Here is a 16,094-nt window from a genome sequence, read left to right as displayed (position 1 = left end):
AGATAGGTTAGATGATAGATACCTTAGATGATTTAAATAACCAAGGATTGGACAAAGTTTGACACTCCCATCAACCCTTTATCTTCAAAGTACTCCACAAGTAAGACAGATCAATCCTTACTTGAATGCTCTATCCATCTCAAGAACACACAAGAAACAAAGCTTGAAAAAGCTTTTTAGCTTTAAAACCCAAGATTACATTTCTCAAATCTTTTCTATCTCTTGATTATTAAAAATACAACATTATTTATAATGAATGAAAAGATACTATGAAAGGATTCAACCTTTCATCTATCAAGTAAATACATAAATTAAAGAGATACATAAAATATTAATAATGTAAATGAATATGAATTGTCAGATTCATTATTACTCTTGGATGCAAAGATGTCTTTAGATGCATGAAAAGTTGTAATTGCTCACCATGGATAGGAACCTTAGTTTGGAAGTAAACATTAAATGGTCCAACTCCTATCATTGCCAATTATTTGCTTATCAAGAAGTGACACATGGTGGGCTTTTGATCTTTGGATTAATTTTTAAATGAAAATGAATTTAAGAAGAAAATGAATTTAATATTATTTTATGTTTGTGTCTAATGGCTAGTTGAAGACATGACGAACTTTTACTTTTTGTTGGTTTTTAAAAGAAAATTATTTAAATATATATACATATATATTATTATATTATTATATTATATTATGTTTGTGTCTAACGACTAGTTGGATTTAAATCTCCACCATTTAATTTTCTTTTCCAATATACAATGGTCTAAATTAAATGTGGTTTTCAACCATTTTTCCTCTTTATTTAAACTCATATTCTTCTCCAAATGTTCATAACAAATTTCATAATTTTCAATCATCACAAAAAATGCAAAGCTTCCATTGTTGCTCTCTCCACGTTTCAATTTTCTTCTTTTAATCTTCTTCTTGAGAGAGATATTTTAAGTTGTGAGGATTGATTCATTGAGAGCTTTAATTTGTAGATCTACCCTTTGAGAGAGTTTTCCTCATATTGTGCTTCATTTCAAATCCATTGTAAGGATTATTCTTGATCCCAGAAAAGGAATTGTAATGATTTGATCTTCAATCGTGGAAATGATCGGATTTTTTTTTGCGCAAAAAAAAAAACGTTCTAACGGTTTGACTCTACATCACATTTTTATTTTTCCATTTCATAGATTTTCCTTCATTTTGAGAATTGTAATTGTCCTTCACATCAAATAAATCATTAATACTACAAGGAGAATTTTCTATGCTATACATATTGTCAAGAAAATTCCACATATCATATGCATAATCAAATTGTAAAACTTTATCACATATTTTATTATCCAAAGCACTATATATAATATTTATGGCTTGGGCATTAAAAGAGAGCAAGTTATCATTTAAATTTAATTTAGACAAATTATGTTCACAAACGTACAATATATTAAAATCAATAGCAAGCAGAAGTATTTTCATTCTCTTTTTTCAAATATCAAAATTTTTACCATTAAAGAAATGAAGTGTATCAATACATTGACCTTCTAAAGTCGTCATAAAGTTCTAGCAATTAAGCTTCAAATAAAATTTCCAAAATGTTAATAAGATACTTTTAGTACCAAAATAATATTTGAAAATTAATTTTACGTAGAAGAGCTCTAATACCAATTGTAGGAGTGAGAAACTCAAACAATGGGTATCAATCTAAAATGATTTATGAAATTTTTTTATTACAAACAAGAGCAACTAACTCTAATACCAATTGTAGAATCGGTATGACAACCCTAGAACGGGTGAAATAGAGTTTAATCAAACTAATTAAAACATTTTACTAATGTGAGCCCAATTAAACAAATTAATAAACTTTTTTCTAACAAATAATTTAAACAATAAATTTATACAAATAATTTCATTTTGAATTAAACAAGAAATTAACCATCACATTTTAAACCACAATTTTTAAATCTAATCAAATGATTGGTAAAGGATATATAAATTTAAGAACTATCAATCAAAATAAACATATATGAGCAATTAAATTTACAAAAAAAAAAATTACAAATAATTTCAAGCAATAAAATTTAAGAACAAATTAATTGCAAAATTAAATAGTTGGGAGATAAAGAAATTGACACTGAGAATTTTATAATGGTTTGTATAACCGGCCTACATCCACTTCCCGAGTCGAATATTACAACGTTTTTTTTTCGGACACAAGAACAAACCTGATCCTTTCCATGGTTGAGAATCAAATCGTTTAAGCTCTTTTTCCAGGATCAATAGTAACCCTTACAATGGATTTGAAATGAAGCACAATATAAAGAAAACTCTCTCAAAAAGTAGATTTACAAATTAAAGCTCTCTCAAAAAGTAGATTTACAAATTAAAGCTCTCAATGAATGAATCCTCACAACTTAAAATATCTTTCTCAAGAAGAAGATGAAAAGAAGAAAATTGAAGCTTGGAGAGAGCAACAATGGAAGCTTGGCATTTTCTGAGAGGATTGTAAGTTATGAAAATTGTTCTTTGGAGAAGAATATGAGTTTAAATAAAGAGGAAAAATTGTTGGAAACCACATTTAATTTGGACTATTGGATCTTGGAAAAAAAATTGAATAGTGGAGATTTAAACCGCAACTTAGCCTTAAACACAAACATAATATAATATAATATAATATAATATAATATAATATATTAAATTATTTTCTTTTAAAATACAACAAATAGTAAAAGTTCATCATGTGTCCATCTAGCCGTTAGGCATAAACATAAAATAATATTAAACTCATTTTTTTTAAAATTTATTTTCATTTTAAAATAAATCCAAAAATCAAAAGTTCACCATGTGTCATTTCTCCATTGCTTCAAATGATACATTTCAATTGATCCACTTTGATGAGAAAAATTTGGCCACGTCATTAGCTTGGGATTTTTTCATTAAGTTGTTTCAGTCATATTTACTTTGTTTGAGGTCCGATTTAGGTGATTCATATTGCATTAGAACCATTGTTCTGAGCTCTACGCAATAGACACTCCAGAATACTCAAATTATTAATAAATAAAAGCAGGTTTGTTATATCAAAATATTAATTAATTAATTAACTAATTGACCAAAATTAATAATTTAGTATTAAGGGCCAAAAAACCAACAAAATAAACTAATTCCTCCTCAACGACAACTTTCCTTATATTATCTTCCCCCAAACTCAACATCCTCAAGGAAACAATGATCTAGAAGTGAGATCATAAAACTTAAAACCCATGAGTGTTCGTAATACCTAATAAAATAGCAGTTAATAGTTTTTTAGTCAAATTTTCTTTCGTTAGGCCTGTAGTCTCAATTGGACAACCCCATATGTGAAGATGCCTAATATTAGTTTTCTTTCATTAAGGATATATGTTGTAGTTTTTAGTGTCTCACCTCAAAGGAATTCTGGTAAAGAAGAATAACTAATCATATTTCTTACCATATCCTTAAGTGTTCTATTTCGCATTTTTGCCACACCATTCATGATTGTTTTGTCCGACATAGTGTATTGTGGGACGATTCAACATTTCTATAGGTATTTGGCAAAGGGCCTTGGACGTTGTTCACCTGATCCTTCATATCTACTATAGTATTCACCACCACGATCAGATCTGATAACCTTAATTTTCTTTCTAAGTTGAACTTCAGCTTCAACTTTGAAAGACTTGAAAATGTCTAAAGATTGAGACTTCTAATGAATTAAATATAGGTATCCATATCTTGAATATTCGTCTATGAACGTAATAAAATATTGTTGTGAATTCCAAGAAGTCATAGGAAATGGACCACAAATGTCTGTATTTATTAGTTTTAAGACGTCTAAGTATCTTTTAGCACCTAATTTTCTTATGTTTGTCTGTTTTCCTTAATACATTCCACACAAACGTCAAAGTTACTTAAATCAAGGGAATCAAGAATTCCATCTTACACAAGTCTTTGAATTCTTTGTTTAGAGATATGACCTAACGTTTGTGTCATAACATAGCGAAATTCTCATTTAATTTATGCTTTATACCCCATGAATTAGATAATAGGATTTTGTCAAATGAAGCAAAAAAATTAAGCATATATAGAGTATTAATTAAAGAGTTGATACTAATAAGCTTGGAATCTTGAAAAAGATTAACTTTATTATTTCCAGAAAAATCAAATGTGTCCAAACTGGAAATATAAACTAAATTTCATCTAAATGACGGTACAACAAAAGTCCTATTCAAATCCAAATAACAACCAATTTTTAAATGTAATCTAAAATTCCCAATAGCTTCAACTAGAACTGCTTTGTCATCGCGCACATAGATGAATCTTTCAGCATCACTTGGTGGTTGGCTCCACAAGAAACTCTACAGTGATATACTTATGTAAGTAGTAGCACCAGAATCTACCCACCAAGTATCTGTAGGTACAGAAGCTAAATTAACTTCAGAACAAACCAAAGTAAAAAGTTTACCCTTCTTTACACGCCATTTGGTGTACAGAAAAAACACCCGTAGATTTCCTTTTCTTCTTATTATGAGAGTCAGTTGCCAACTGAGCACTTTCTGCCCTTTCTCTCTTATCCTATCTTCTTCTTGCACACATTGTGAAATAAACTCATTTATACTCCATTTATCTTTCTGAATATTATAGCTTATCTTAAACTGAGTGAATATTGTGCAAGAAGAGAGATAAGTACCAATTGTACAAGTAAATTTTAATTTATCTCGATATCAAGTGCCTTTAATTTACCTGCAAGATTAGACATTTCCATAATGTATTCTCTTATGTTTCCATTGCCCTTATACCTCGTAAAAGTTAAAGAAGTTAAAAGATTACTTGCTTTCTTGTTTTCATTTTTAGCAAAGTATTTCTCAATTTGAGCAAAAAACTTATTGGCATTTTCACTTTTCGTGATAAAGCCCAAAAAAAAAAAAAAAAAAACTCCAAATTGAGTGCCTTAATGATCATCAAACACATGTGATTTGACCATTCCCACTTCTTTATATTAGTCATATTCGGTTGTTCCTTAGTAGACGTAGGTTTATCAATCCTTGGTCTAAATCCATACACCCGAGATGTATATCTAGGCTTTCCTTCCAAATTTTGAAGTTCGATCCATTCAACTTAGAGATTAAACTCAGATTTCCAGATATTTGAGTAAGACCAACTGAAACAATAAACAACAAAATATATACTCATAATTAAAATATAACAAAATAATTTCACATATGTAGTGGGCCCCTTTTATAAGATACCTAGCATAACATAGATGTCCAACCTTTAGTCAAAAACACTAAGCATAAATGGTACTTTTGATGTAGTAATCAAAGTACTAACAATAGACTATGTAAAAAATTAGCCTTGCTTTGGACCGAATATTTTTACATGAGCAATCCTTATAATTTTCACATACCCAGTACCACATGCATACCCACAATTTCGCCAAATAATTATCTTCCTTTGGGTCGATAATTATTTGCATAAATCCATGAATATGTATGTTACGAAATCGAAAATTAAAGAACACAAAAAGGAATGTAGAGATAGAGAAGATCGACATACAGATATACGTGGTTCACTGACAGTGTGTTAGCTACGTCCACGGGCAGAGGGAGAATAGTATTATTAGAGAGAATGTTTTCAAAAAATTACATCAAACAGCGAGACCCTCGTATTTGGTTGTTCGAAGCGCCAACAAACAAATTCAAGGCATTCCAACAAATCTCCACCTTGATTTGAATTCTCTCCCAGATAACAGATGTACCAAATGCAACATTAATCAATATTATCAGACATACCCAGACTTCTCCCTCATGCCTCAAAGTATCCCACAAAGGGGGCCACTAACAATTCAAAACATTCAGCAAGTCCAAACAATATTGGAACTTGCCTTGTAGAACCGGTTTGGTGAACATATCAGCAGGGTTATCAACAGTACCAATTTTCATTACTTTAACTCTCTACTCACCTCTTAAGAAGTGATATCTTGCATCTATGTGCTTAATTCTCTCATGATGAACTTGATCCTTGGCTAGGCATATTGCACTTAAACTATCACAATATACAATAGCTTGGTCATGATGCAAACCAAGATCACCAACTAACCCCCTCAGCTATATTCCCTCTTTAGTAGCTTCTGTTAAGGCCATGTACTCTGCTGCAGTAGTAGACAAGTAACTGTAGGCTGTAAGGTTGCCTTCCAACTAACAACAGAATCACCCAGAGTGAACACATAGCCAGTCATAGACCTTCTACTGTCAACATCTTCAGCATAGTCAGAATCAGAATAATCGGTCACCAAACACTCTGTGCAATTCCTATAAACGAGACCAACATCAGACGTACCTCTAAGGTAGCGAAAAATCCTTTTAAAAGCTTGCCAATGCTCCTTCCCAGGTTGACCCATGAACCTGCTGGCAACACTAACAACATGGGCAAGATCAGGCCTAGTATAGACCATAGCATATATCAAACTACCCACTACACTAGCATAAGGAACTTGAGACATGTACTCCTTCTCAGCTTCAGACTGTGGTGAAAGCACAGATGAAAAACGAGCATTTATAGCACCAGGAGTATCTATAGGCTTAGCTGATGACATACCAAACCTGGACAATATTTTCTGATATATCCTTTTTGCGACAAGAAAAGCTTATTATTATCTCTGTCCCTGTAAATTTTCATACCCAGAATTTTCTGAGCAGCACCCAAATCCTTCATATCAAACTCAGATCTGAGAAAATTCTTCAATTTCAGAATGTCAGACTTAGACTTTTTAGCTATGAGCATATCATCTACATATAAAAGTAGATAAATCATCAAACCATCATCAGCTTTGTTGTGATATACACAACAATCATACGGGCTTCTATTATAGCCAAGTCCAATCATATAGCGGTCAAATCGTTTGTACCACTGCCTTGGAGACTGCTTTAACCCATACAAAGATTTCTTCAACTTGCAAACATAATCTTCTTTACCTGGACACTGGAACCCATCTGGTTAGGTCATATAAATCTTTTCCTCTTACTTTCCATGTAAGAAAACTGTCTTCACATCTAGTTGTTTAAGTTCCAAATTCTGATGTGCTACTATAGCTAGTAACACCCTGATAGAAGTATATCTGACTACTGATGAGAAGATCTCATTATAATTAACTCCTTCCCTTTGTGTGAACCCTCTAGCAATAACTCGAGCTTTATATTTAATGCCCTCTGAAGGTGATATTCCCTTCTTTTTCTTGAAGACCTATTTACAAGTGACAATTTTTCTCTCCTTAAGTCGTTTAACTAATTCCTAAATCTGATTTTTGTCAAGAGATTTCATCTCATTCTCCATAGCAGCAAGTCATTGAGCAGACTCACCACATGACATAACTTCTCTATAGATGGATGGCTCATGAGGATCCACCTCTTCAGCAACCTGCAACGCAAAAGTAACCATATCTTCAAAACCATACCTCACAGAAGGTCCAACACCAATTCTTCTAGCTCTATCACGAGCTATACTTGGTTGATCTACTTGTGATCTGGAATTCTTAGGCAAAGAAACTTCTGACGTTTTAGGCACATTAATTTCTGGTTGCACATCAATTTTTGTAGTAACGTGTTGATCTTCTCCACCTTGATGTTGTAATTCATTCACAGCTAAAGTGAATTGCATCTCCACATGTTTATCAACACTACTACTTTCTCCCACATCAGTAAACGTCATAAAAGACTTTACAGTTGAGTTAAGCATGGAATTTTCATCAAATATCACAGTCCTACTAAGTATGACTCTATTCTCAGAAGGTGATCAGACCCTATATCCCTTAATTCCATCCCCAAAACCCACAAATATACCCTTTTTAGCCCTCGGTTCTAATTTACCCTCATTAACTTTATAGTAGATAGTACAACCAAAAACTTTTAATAAAGAATAAACTGCAGACTTACCAGACCACACCTCATAAGGTGTTTTACAATCAATAGCTATGTGAGGTCCACGATTGATCAGATAACATGATGTATTTACTGCTTCTGCCTAAAACCTTTTAGTCAACCCTACATTAGAGAACATGCATCTTGCTCTCTCCAACAACGTCTAATTCATACGTTCTACAACTCCATTTTGCTATAGAGTATCTCTAACAATGTGATGGGAAACAATCCCCTCAGTTTTACAGAACTCACTAAATTCAGATCTACAGAATTCCAGACCATTATCGATTCGCAACCTTTTGATCTTCTTTCTAGTTTGATTTTCAATCAATATCTTCCATTGCTTGAAATTCTTGAAGGCTTCACTTTTATGTTTCATCATAAAAACCCAAATCATTCTTGAGTAATCATCAATTATAGACAAAAAAAAATACCTACTACCTCTAATAGATTCAACTTTGGAAGGTCCCCAATAGTCTAAATGAATATAATCAAGTGTCCCTTTTGTACGATGAACACCTCTTGGAAACTTGCTGCAATGAAGCTTCCCAAATACACAATGTTCACAGAATTCAAAATCATGCACCTTATGCCCACAAAGAAGATCCCTTTTTGATAGAATTTGCATCTTTTTTTCACTCATATGACCAAGTCTTATATGCCATAACTTAGTCATATCATCCTTGTGAACGACCGACGATGCAACAACAGCATAACCTGTTATCATGGAACCTAACAGAAAATACAGTGTTCCAAACTTTATGCCTTTCAGAACTACCTCAGAACCTTTATAGATATACATTGCTCCACCTTTACCTTTAAAACTGTAACCCTTGCTATCGAGTACACTAAAGGATATCAAACTCTTCTTCATTAATGGAACATGCCTAACCTCTTTTAAAGTGTAGAAGGCACCATTATGTGTTCGTATCTTGACTGAGTCGATTTTAACTATCTTGCACATAACACAATTAGACATGTTAACATTCCCTCCATCTATTTGCTGATAGGTCGAGAACCACTCTCTATTTGGGCACATATGATAAGATGCCCTAGAATCAAGAATCCACACATCATCAGAATGTGAATGTTCATTCACAACTAAAGCTAGATCTCTTTCAGAATCGATCTCGACTTCTTCAGGATCAATCTCAACTTGTGCAACAAAGGCGGATGCTTCCCTTTTGTCACTCTTTTCCTGATTCTTTTTTATCTTAGAACATTCAATTTTCCAATGCCTCTTTTCTTTACAGTAGTGACATATCATCTGACCTAGAACCCTTTGACTTCGAAGACTTTTTATTCTGGTTCGACTTCTGCTTACGAGAATTCCTATGTCCCTTGCTCCCTGTAGCAGCTAACCCAGATACCTGACTTTCTGTAACTGAACTTCCTGCATTCAGACAGTCCTCTCTTATAAGCAACGTGGACTTTGTATCTTCTAAGGTCAGAGTTTCTTTCCCTCCAATATACGAGTCAACAAAAGTCTCATACGACGGGGGCAAAGATGTCAACAAATTAGGGCAGCATGCTCAAAATCAACCTTAACCGATCTAATAAAATTTTATTTAATTGATCAAGATGGTCTCGTAGAGACGTACCTTCCTACATACGTAGATGATACAAACGTTTCTTCAAAAACAACTTCTTGGTTAAAGATTTCATCATATAAAGATTTTCCAACTTCAACCAAAGACCAGCGGCAGTTTCTTCATCTGCGACCTCGATGATGACGTCATCAGCCAAACATAGCATGATCGTCGAATGAGCCTTCTCCTCAAGAGTCTGCCACTCTTCATCATCCACGGCAGCCTTCTTTGACTTACCGCCTATCCCATTTGTTACAAAATCCATATAGCTCTGATACCAGTTTGTTACGAAATTGATAATTAAATCCATATACATGGTTCACTAACAATATGTTAGCTACGTCCACGGGCAGAGAGAGAACAGTATTATTAGAGAGAATGTTTTCAGAAAATTACATCAAACGGCGCCTCTAGGGTTAGAGAGTCTATATAGCGCACTACTCTAAACCCTAGGGTCATAATCGTAAATAACTACAAATAAATAAATGAACTAAATACGAATTCTGAATAACTGGTCAGCGAGACCCCCATACTTGGTTGTTTGAAGCGCCAACAAACAAATTCAAGGCATTCCAACAATGCACATCTTATATTTTAGATGTAAACTAATCTAGATAACAGGGCTACTTTAGTAACATATTATTTTGATTAATCCAATCTAAAACATAAGACACAATAATATAACAATATTATTGTACAAAAATAATGGGAAAAGAACACCAAATAGTCTTTATCAAAATTCACCCAATAATTGCATCCACAATAATACAATTAAAGCATCATAAACATGTGAATATCACCAAATATGATTAATCAAATTTAAATTTAAATCCACAACATGATTAATCAAATTTAAACTAATTTAAACTTGAATTATCAGTAAAACTTTAGATTCAAATTCACAAAATTTATTAATTTCAAAGCTAGATTTAAATTTATGGAATTATCAATAATCAAGATCAAGAACCATAGACCAGAAAAAAAATTGCTGGCGAAACCAAATTGATTGATTAATAAACTAAGAACATTGATGAAAATCCAACAAAAAAAAATTGAAATCAATGAAAATTTCTCCAAGAATAGCTTTTCCTATTATAAACATTATTTTTCCCATGTCCACAACTTCATCCAAATTTATTAAATTAATATTGTTATTCCCTTATAAACAAAAACATTTAAATCCAACAAATTTATCAAATTGAAACCCACCACATTCACCAAATTCCTCAAATTAAAAGCATAAACATGAAGTTGCAGATCCAATTTATAAAACAATTCTAAAATCCACCGAATTCAACATTAAAAAAAAAAACAAGAAAAAAAAAATTAATCTGAATTAACTCCGAAGTCTACATAGAGACGAATATTTATTGTTTTGGTATATTGAAGACCACAGTGATAAGGTTTTTTATATACTAGTTAAATTAAGTTTATATTAAACCCTAATTAACTAGAAACGGGATTCTACCCCATACTCGAATCTTAGGGCCTAATTAATTAATTAGATGGTCAATCTAATAAAATAACCCAATTTGATAAATTATTAATCCACTCATACTTTAATTAAACGTATTATTATTTAAATACGTCTAACATATATATCTTAAATATTGATATTAATAGATTTTTTTAGTATTTCCTCAATATGCATAAAGATATTGGAATTATCAATTAATTCATCAATGTCGAACCCCCCAATTTGTTAATACATCAACGTATCATCAGAAAATTTAATCATTGATTATTTAATCTTTTAATTAAACGTATTATTATTTAAATACGTCTAACATATATATCTTCAATATTGATATTAATAGATTTTTTAGTATTTCTTCAATATGCATAAAGATATTGGAATTATCAATTAATTCATCAATGTCGAACCCCCCAATTTGTTAATACATCAACCTATCATCAGAAAATTTAATCATTGATTATTTAATCTTTTCATCAATTCTAGCTCTTTTAATGTTGAAAATGTCAAATTAGTCTTTGAATCTTCAATTTTGAGTTCAGTTTATCCTTGAAATATTTGTTTAAAAGTTAACGATTGTCTATTATAAATAAAATTGAATTTTGTATGCAACAAATTTTTAAATTTTAAAAGATTTTAAATACGAATTTACTAAACACAAGATAGAAAGTAGATAATTTTTAGACACAAACTTTGAAAGTTACAAACCTATCAATTATTCTTTTGAAAAATCCAAAGATTTATTAGATAAAAATAAAATAAAAATTTAGAATTCTACTTGATACTATTTTAAAATTTAAAAGCTATTACAAACTTAGAAATTCTAGAAGGAATATTTGTGATAATATCTAAATTATAATAGAGAAAGCAATAAATTTTGATTTGCATTTAACAAATGGGAGAAAACAAGTCAAATGTGTCAAATTTGGACGCTGATAATGATATGGAAAATGTAGACAATTAACCTCATTATTTGAAAGGCTTTTGATAAGGCATGCATTAAACATGAAAAATACCATTATTTATAATGGAAACAAAAGGGGGTTTGATTTTGTGTCTAATTCTTTTTATCTCTTAATTTATTTTATATCAAAACGGTCTCATCCATGATATTAAATTTTTATCAGCATATCGATATTTTCTTGATATTTTGTTTGTTCATAAATTTAGAAACGGACATAAGAAATGAATCAACTTTCTTTAAGTATTTTGTAAAAAATTCATGAAACATAAAGAATAAGCAACAAAATGTCACTAATGTTGAATATAATAAGTAGTAAACATTTCAACAGGTTAGGAAAAGTATATTTACTTATTAATTCAAACATTTTTTAACATAACTTTTCCAAAAGCATCATACATGACATGTGTCAATATTTTCTTAAAATTGAGACTTCCACAATATTTAAGCATTAATACTCTTTTTCTAATTTTAGGATTTTGAAAATTGTATCCATTTCTTTAATTTCTTTTTTCTTTTACTCCTTGGAAGACTTCTGATTTGTGAACTAATTTTTGAATGCTACTTCCTTAATTTATCTTCTACTTTTAAAATTTTCGCTGATTTTTTAATAAATGATTTAAATATTTGATTAAATGAATAATAAGATTGATTAAGGTAAAGTATATTATTCGATCTTTTTTCGTTTTCATTTAATCCTTAAAATATATAAAATATTTTTTATAATTTAAAATTTTCAATTTTATCTTCAATTAAAAAGGAAATTTTTTTTTTTTTTTTTTATAAATAAGCATAATTTTCAAAATATAGAAAATTGATTTTACGTCATATCTACATAAGATTTTGGCCATCTATACAAAATAGTCCCCAATCTTAGTTTTTACGTAATGGTCAATTTAGATTTTTTTTCAAAAATCAATTTTATTAAAGAATTTGGCCCCTTTTTTTTTTAAAAAAAAAAAAAACATGGTTGAAAGTTCATTAATGAAAATTTGATATCATAGGTCATACAATTGTAATTTTCTCGACGTATTTGGGATATTTATATATATGGAAAATTTTTCTAATACTACGAGAGTACCATATTCTCTCTGTTCATATTATAAATTTGTCTTCATAAATAATTATGAACCCCACATCAATGTCGATAGGTTCCATCCTAAGTGAAGCTAATATGTAAAATTGTCCATACTATTATAGTGTAAGAAATTCTTCTATTAAACTCCAAACATTTGTAAGCATATCGGTTTACACCTATTATGTTTCGTTTGAGAAAAAAAAAATTCGTGTGAGACAAATTAATTGCATCAATTAAACCTCTAAGCTTTTATAAATTAATCAATTTAAATTTTCAGTCAAAATTTTCTTTGAGAATCGTTTATCAATTTATCCTAATAATCCATTTTGTAAAATCGATGACATTTGAAGAAAACTACACACAGTTAAGAATTATTGTATTGATGATTTCTAGAGGTATTCGTAATGAAGAGCCTAAATTGATTCGCTTATGAAGATTTAGGAGTTTAATTGATTCAAATTATATATTTCACATAGATATTATATATTGAACGAAATCTGAAAGAAGTTATAAATATTTATACATGTATTTACGAAAGTTTAAGTTTTAAATGGATAGAGTTATTAATTTATGTCTTTAATAGATAAAATCTCTAAATTTATGGTACATATCAATAAAATTTAGCAAAAGACACAAGTGTTTTGTTGATAAATTTAACATATATATTTTTTTTTTTACCAAATGACTTAATCATACTGAGAATTTTTAAAGGTTACAGATCGACTACATTTAATATATTTTACTTTTTTTTTTAAATCAACAATTATGAGTGTGAAAAATAAAAATTATTGAGCTTTTTATACAATGATAAGTACTTTTGTCTACTCAATTATGTTTAAAATGACATTTGATTGATATACTTGACATAAATTTTATGTTGACATATCTTATTGATATAGCATATTATAATAGATTAGATTAAGTTGATTGAATAAGGTAACTGATGTGATTTGAGTTTGTTTAGTAAGAGTAGATTAGCATCCTTTGCTTAATTATCATTTTAATAGTGTATAAGTAATTAATTCATTAAGTTCTTATTTTATTAAATATGCAATTTTCTGTTCAATAAAACCCTAGTCGTCGAATTTTTTTCCTTCTATTCTTTCCTCTCTAAATTTCACTTGAAGAAGAATGGACTTTTTTGCCCTAATAATTTTATGGCACACAAAATAGACGGGCTATTTTTAAATACAAAAAAATGAATCAAAATATTTATCAATAATAGATGTCTATAGAAATTGATAGACTTCAGTGTCTATTAGTGACATTGTTAAACATTGATAGAAGTCTTATCAATATCTATCATTCATGGTTCCAAAATTTTGCTATATTTTATAAATATTTTCAACCATTTTATTATTTAAAATAATTTTTCTAAAATTAGAGACTATTATTATTTTCTTTTAATTTAATTGGCTTTCATATGCTAAGAGACAAGAGTACAAATGTGGTAGCTCATTCGCCGACAATAATGTTATTCCTTGTTCCATTTTTATGAAATAGCGGCAATATTAATTATTCTTAAAGGCTAATATTAAACTACACGAATGGACCAAGAAAATAAGATCTTAAAATTTCCAAGCTTCTTATACTGTCTTTTTCTTAAACAAAATCATCTTATTCTTTGTTCATCCTCGAAAAGAAGAAAAAGAAGATGAATTTTTTTAGAATAATCATTTTATTGTTGGTTTTATACTAAACAGCCATTGATCCCTTTTCGGATTCGAATTTCAGTTTTAATATCGGTATACCAAATTCAGCAATCTTTGTTGTACTCTTGAAGTCTCTACTCCAACTCTCGCAATTTTAGCCTGCAAAATTACAAAAACGAGGAATAAGAAACTAAGACATTATTTTAAAATTTGTTTGAAATGACTTTTCAAATGTTTCCATGTCGTTACTTACTTCGATATGTAGGAAGTGAAAGATCTTGTTACCAACCATGGATAAGCTAGCGTTGACAGCTTGACCTCCTTCCTCTTCGATGACACTAATAACTTGGTGGAGCATGAAGCTTCTATTGGAACTACTAATTAGCATTATGTGAATAACGTCATTGCCTAAATCTCTTAGCTCAACCACGGGCAATGTAGAATCATCATTATCAGCTATCATCCTTGTCGAAACCCTATGGAGATTAGCTTGCTGAACATGATTATTAGAATGGTTTCTTAATTGTAAAGCTTGTTTCCTTTTCTCCAAATTCTCCACTCTTTCTTTCAATTCATTTATGTAAGCAATTACATAGGAGATTTGATTTTGTTGCGATAACAATTCCTGTGAAACAAACAAAAGAAAAAATACACACGTGCAATGCAACATTAATGAGAAGATGTTTTAGTCCTTAATGTTCAAATATATATATATATATTTCATCAGCTACCTTTATAATGTTTTATTGATGGTAAAAATAACCAAACTGAAAAAAAAAAAAAATTAAATATTAAGGACGACTATTGAAGATCCCACATGGTAAAATCAATGGTCCTCAAATAAACTACTTTTTTTTTTTATTATCAATTGGTTTTGAGATGAAAACTCTATTATCTAATATGGTATAAGAGCATGGATGGAGTTGAGAGAGAGAATTAACCTTAGAGATTTTGAAATGGGAGGGAGGAACAAGATTAAAAAGTTTAGAACAGAGAGATTTCATATGGATTCTTCTATTTTTCTCGATAGTTTTGCGATCAAGTTTCAAAGAAGAAGAAGAAATTTGACCATTGCCAACGTTGGCCATTATTAAGGAAAAGCAGAGAAATTAGATATATATTGATGGTTGCATATACATAAATTTTTGTTAAAAGAATTATGTGTATATATAAAGGTTTGTATATGGAGATCTAGAGAGATCCAGTGGAAATATAGGAGGAAGATGGGGCAGTCGTTTTCATAAATGGGGAAGGGAGGGGCCTGCCCGGGCCTGACTTATACGGTCAGGTTGGATCTCAGTTCTCAGTTGGCATTTTGACTTTCCGACGTCGTTTTATCCTGTCCGCGCTTTCAGCCTCTCACCGACCACTTCTCTACTTCTTTCAAATCATTTTTTTTTTTTTTTTTAATGTTGAATCGGT

General features: G+C 30.3%; 1 protein-coding gene across 1 annotated transcript; it reads right to left on the bottom strand.

The window, feature by feature from the left end:
- Positions 1 to 14,718: 14,718 nt before the first annotated feature.
- LOC120082649 (transcription factor bHLH168-like) lies at positions 14,719 to 15,244 on the bottom strand. Its single transcript, XM_039037903.1, has 2 exons — positions 14,926 to 15,244; positions 14,719 to 14,831 (listed from the first exon to the last, which is right to left on the bottom strand). The coding sequence occupies exons 1-2, from the start codon at positions 15,133 to 15,135 to the stop codon at positions 14,757 to 14,759; spliced, it is 285 nt and encodes a 94-aa protein (XP_038893831.1). The 5' UTR covers positions 15,136 to 15,244; the 3' UTR covers positions 14,719 to 14,756.
- Positions 15,245 to 16,094: the final 850 nt, after the last annotated feature.

This window comes from Benincasa hispida, chromosome 8 (genome assembly GCF_009727055.1).
Source record: "Benincasa hispida cultivar B227 chromosome 8, ASM972705v1, whole genome shotgun sequence".
In the NCBI taxonomy this organism is placed as follows: Eukaryota; Viridiplantae; Streptophyta; class Magnoliopsida; order Cucurbitales; family Cucurbitaceae; genus Benincasa; species Benincasa hispida.
Note: the sequence above shows the minus strand (reverse complement) of the source record. Positions and strands in the feature narration are given on the sequence as shown.

Excerpts from the sequence above, each read along its gene's own strand:
- LOC120082649 (XM_039037903.1), bottom strand. The coding sequence starts at position 15,135 with ATGATAGCTGATAATGATGATTCTACATTGCCCGTGGTTGAGCTAAGA. Across the intron at positions 14,832-14,925 it reads TTCACTTCCTACATATCGAA|GCTAAAATTGCGAGAGTTGG; the intron begins GTAAGTAACGAC and ends GTAATTTTGCAG.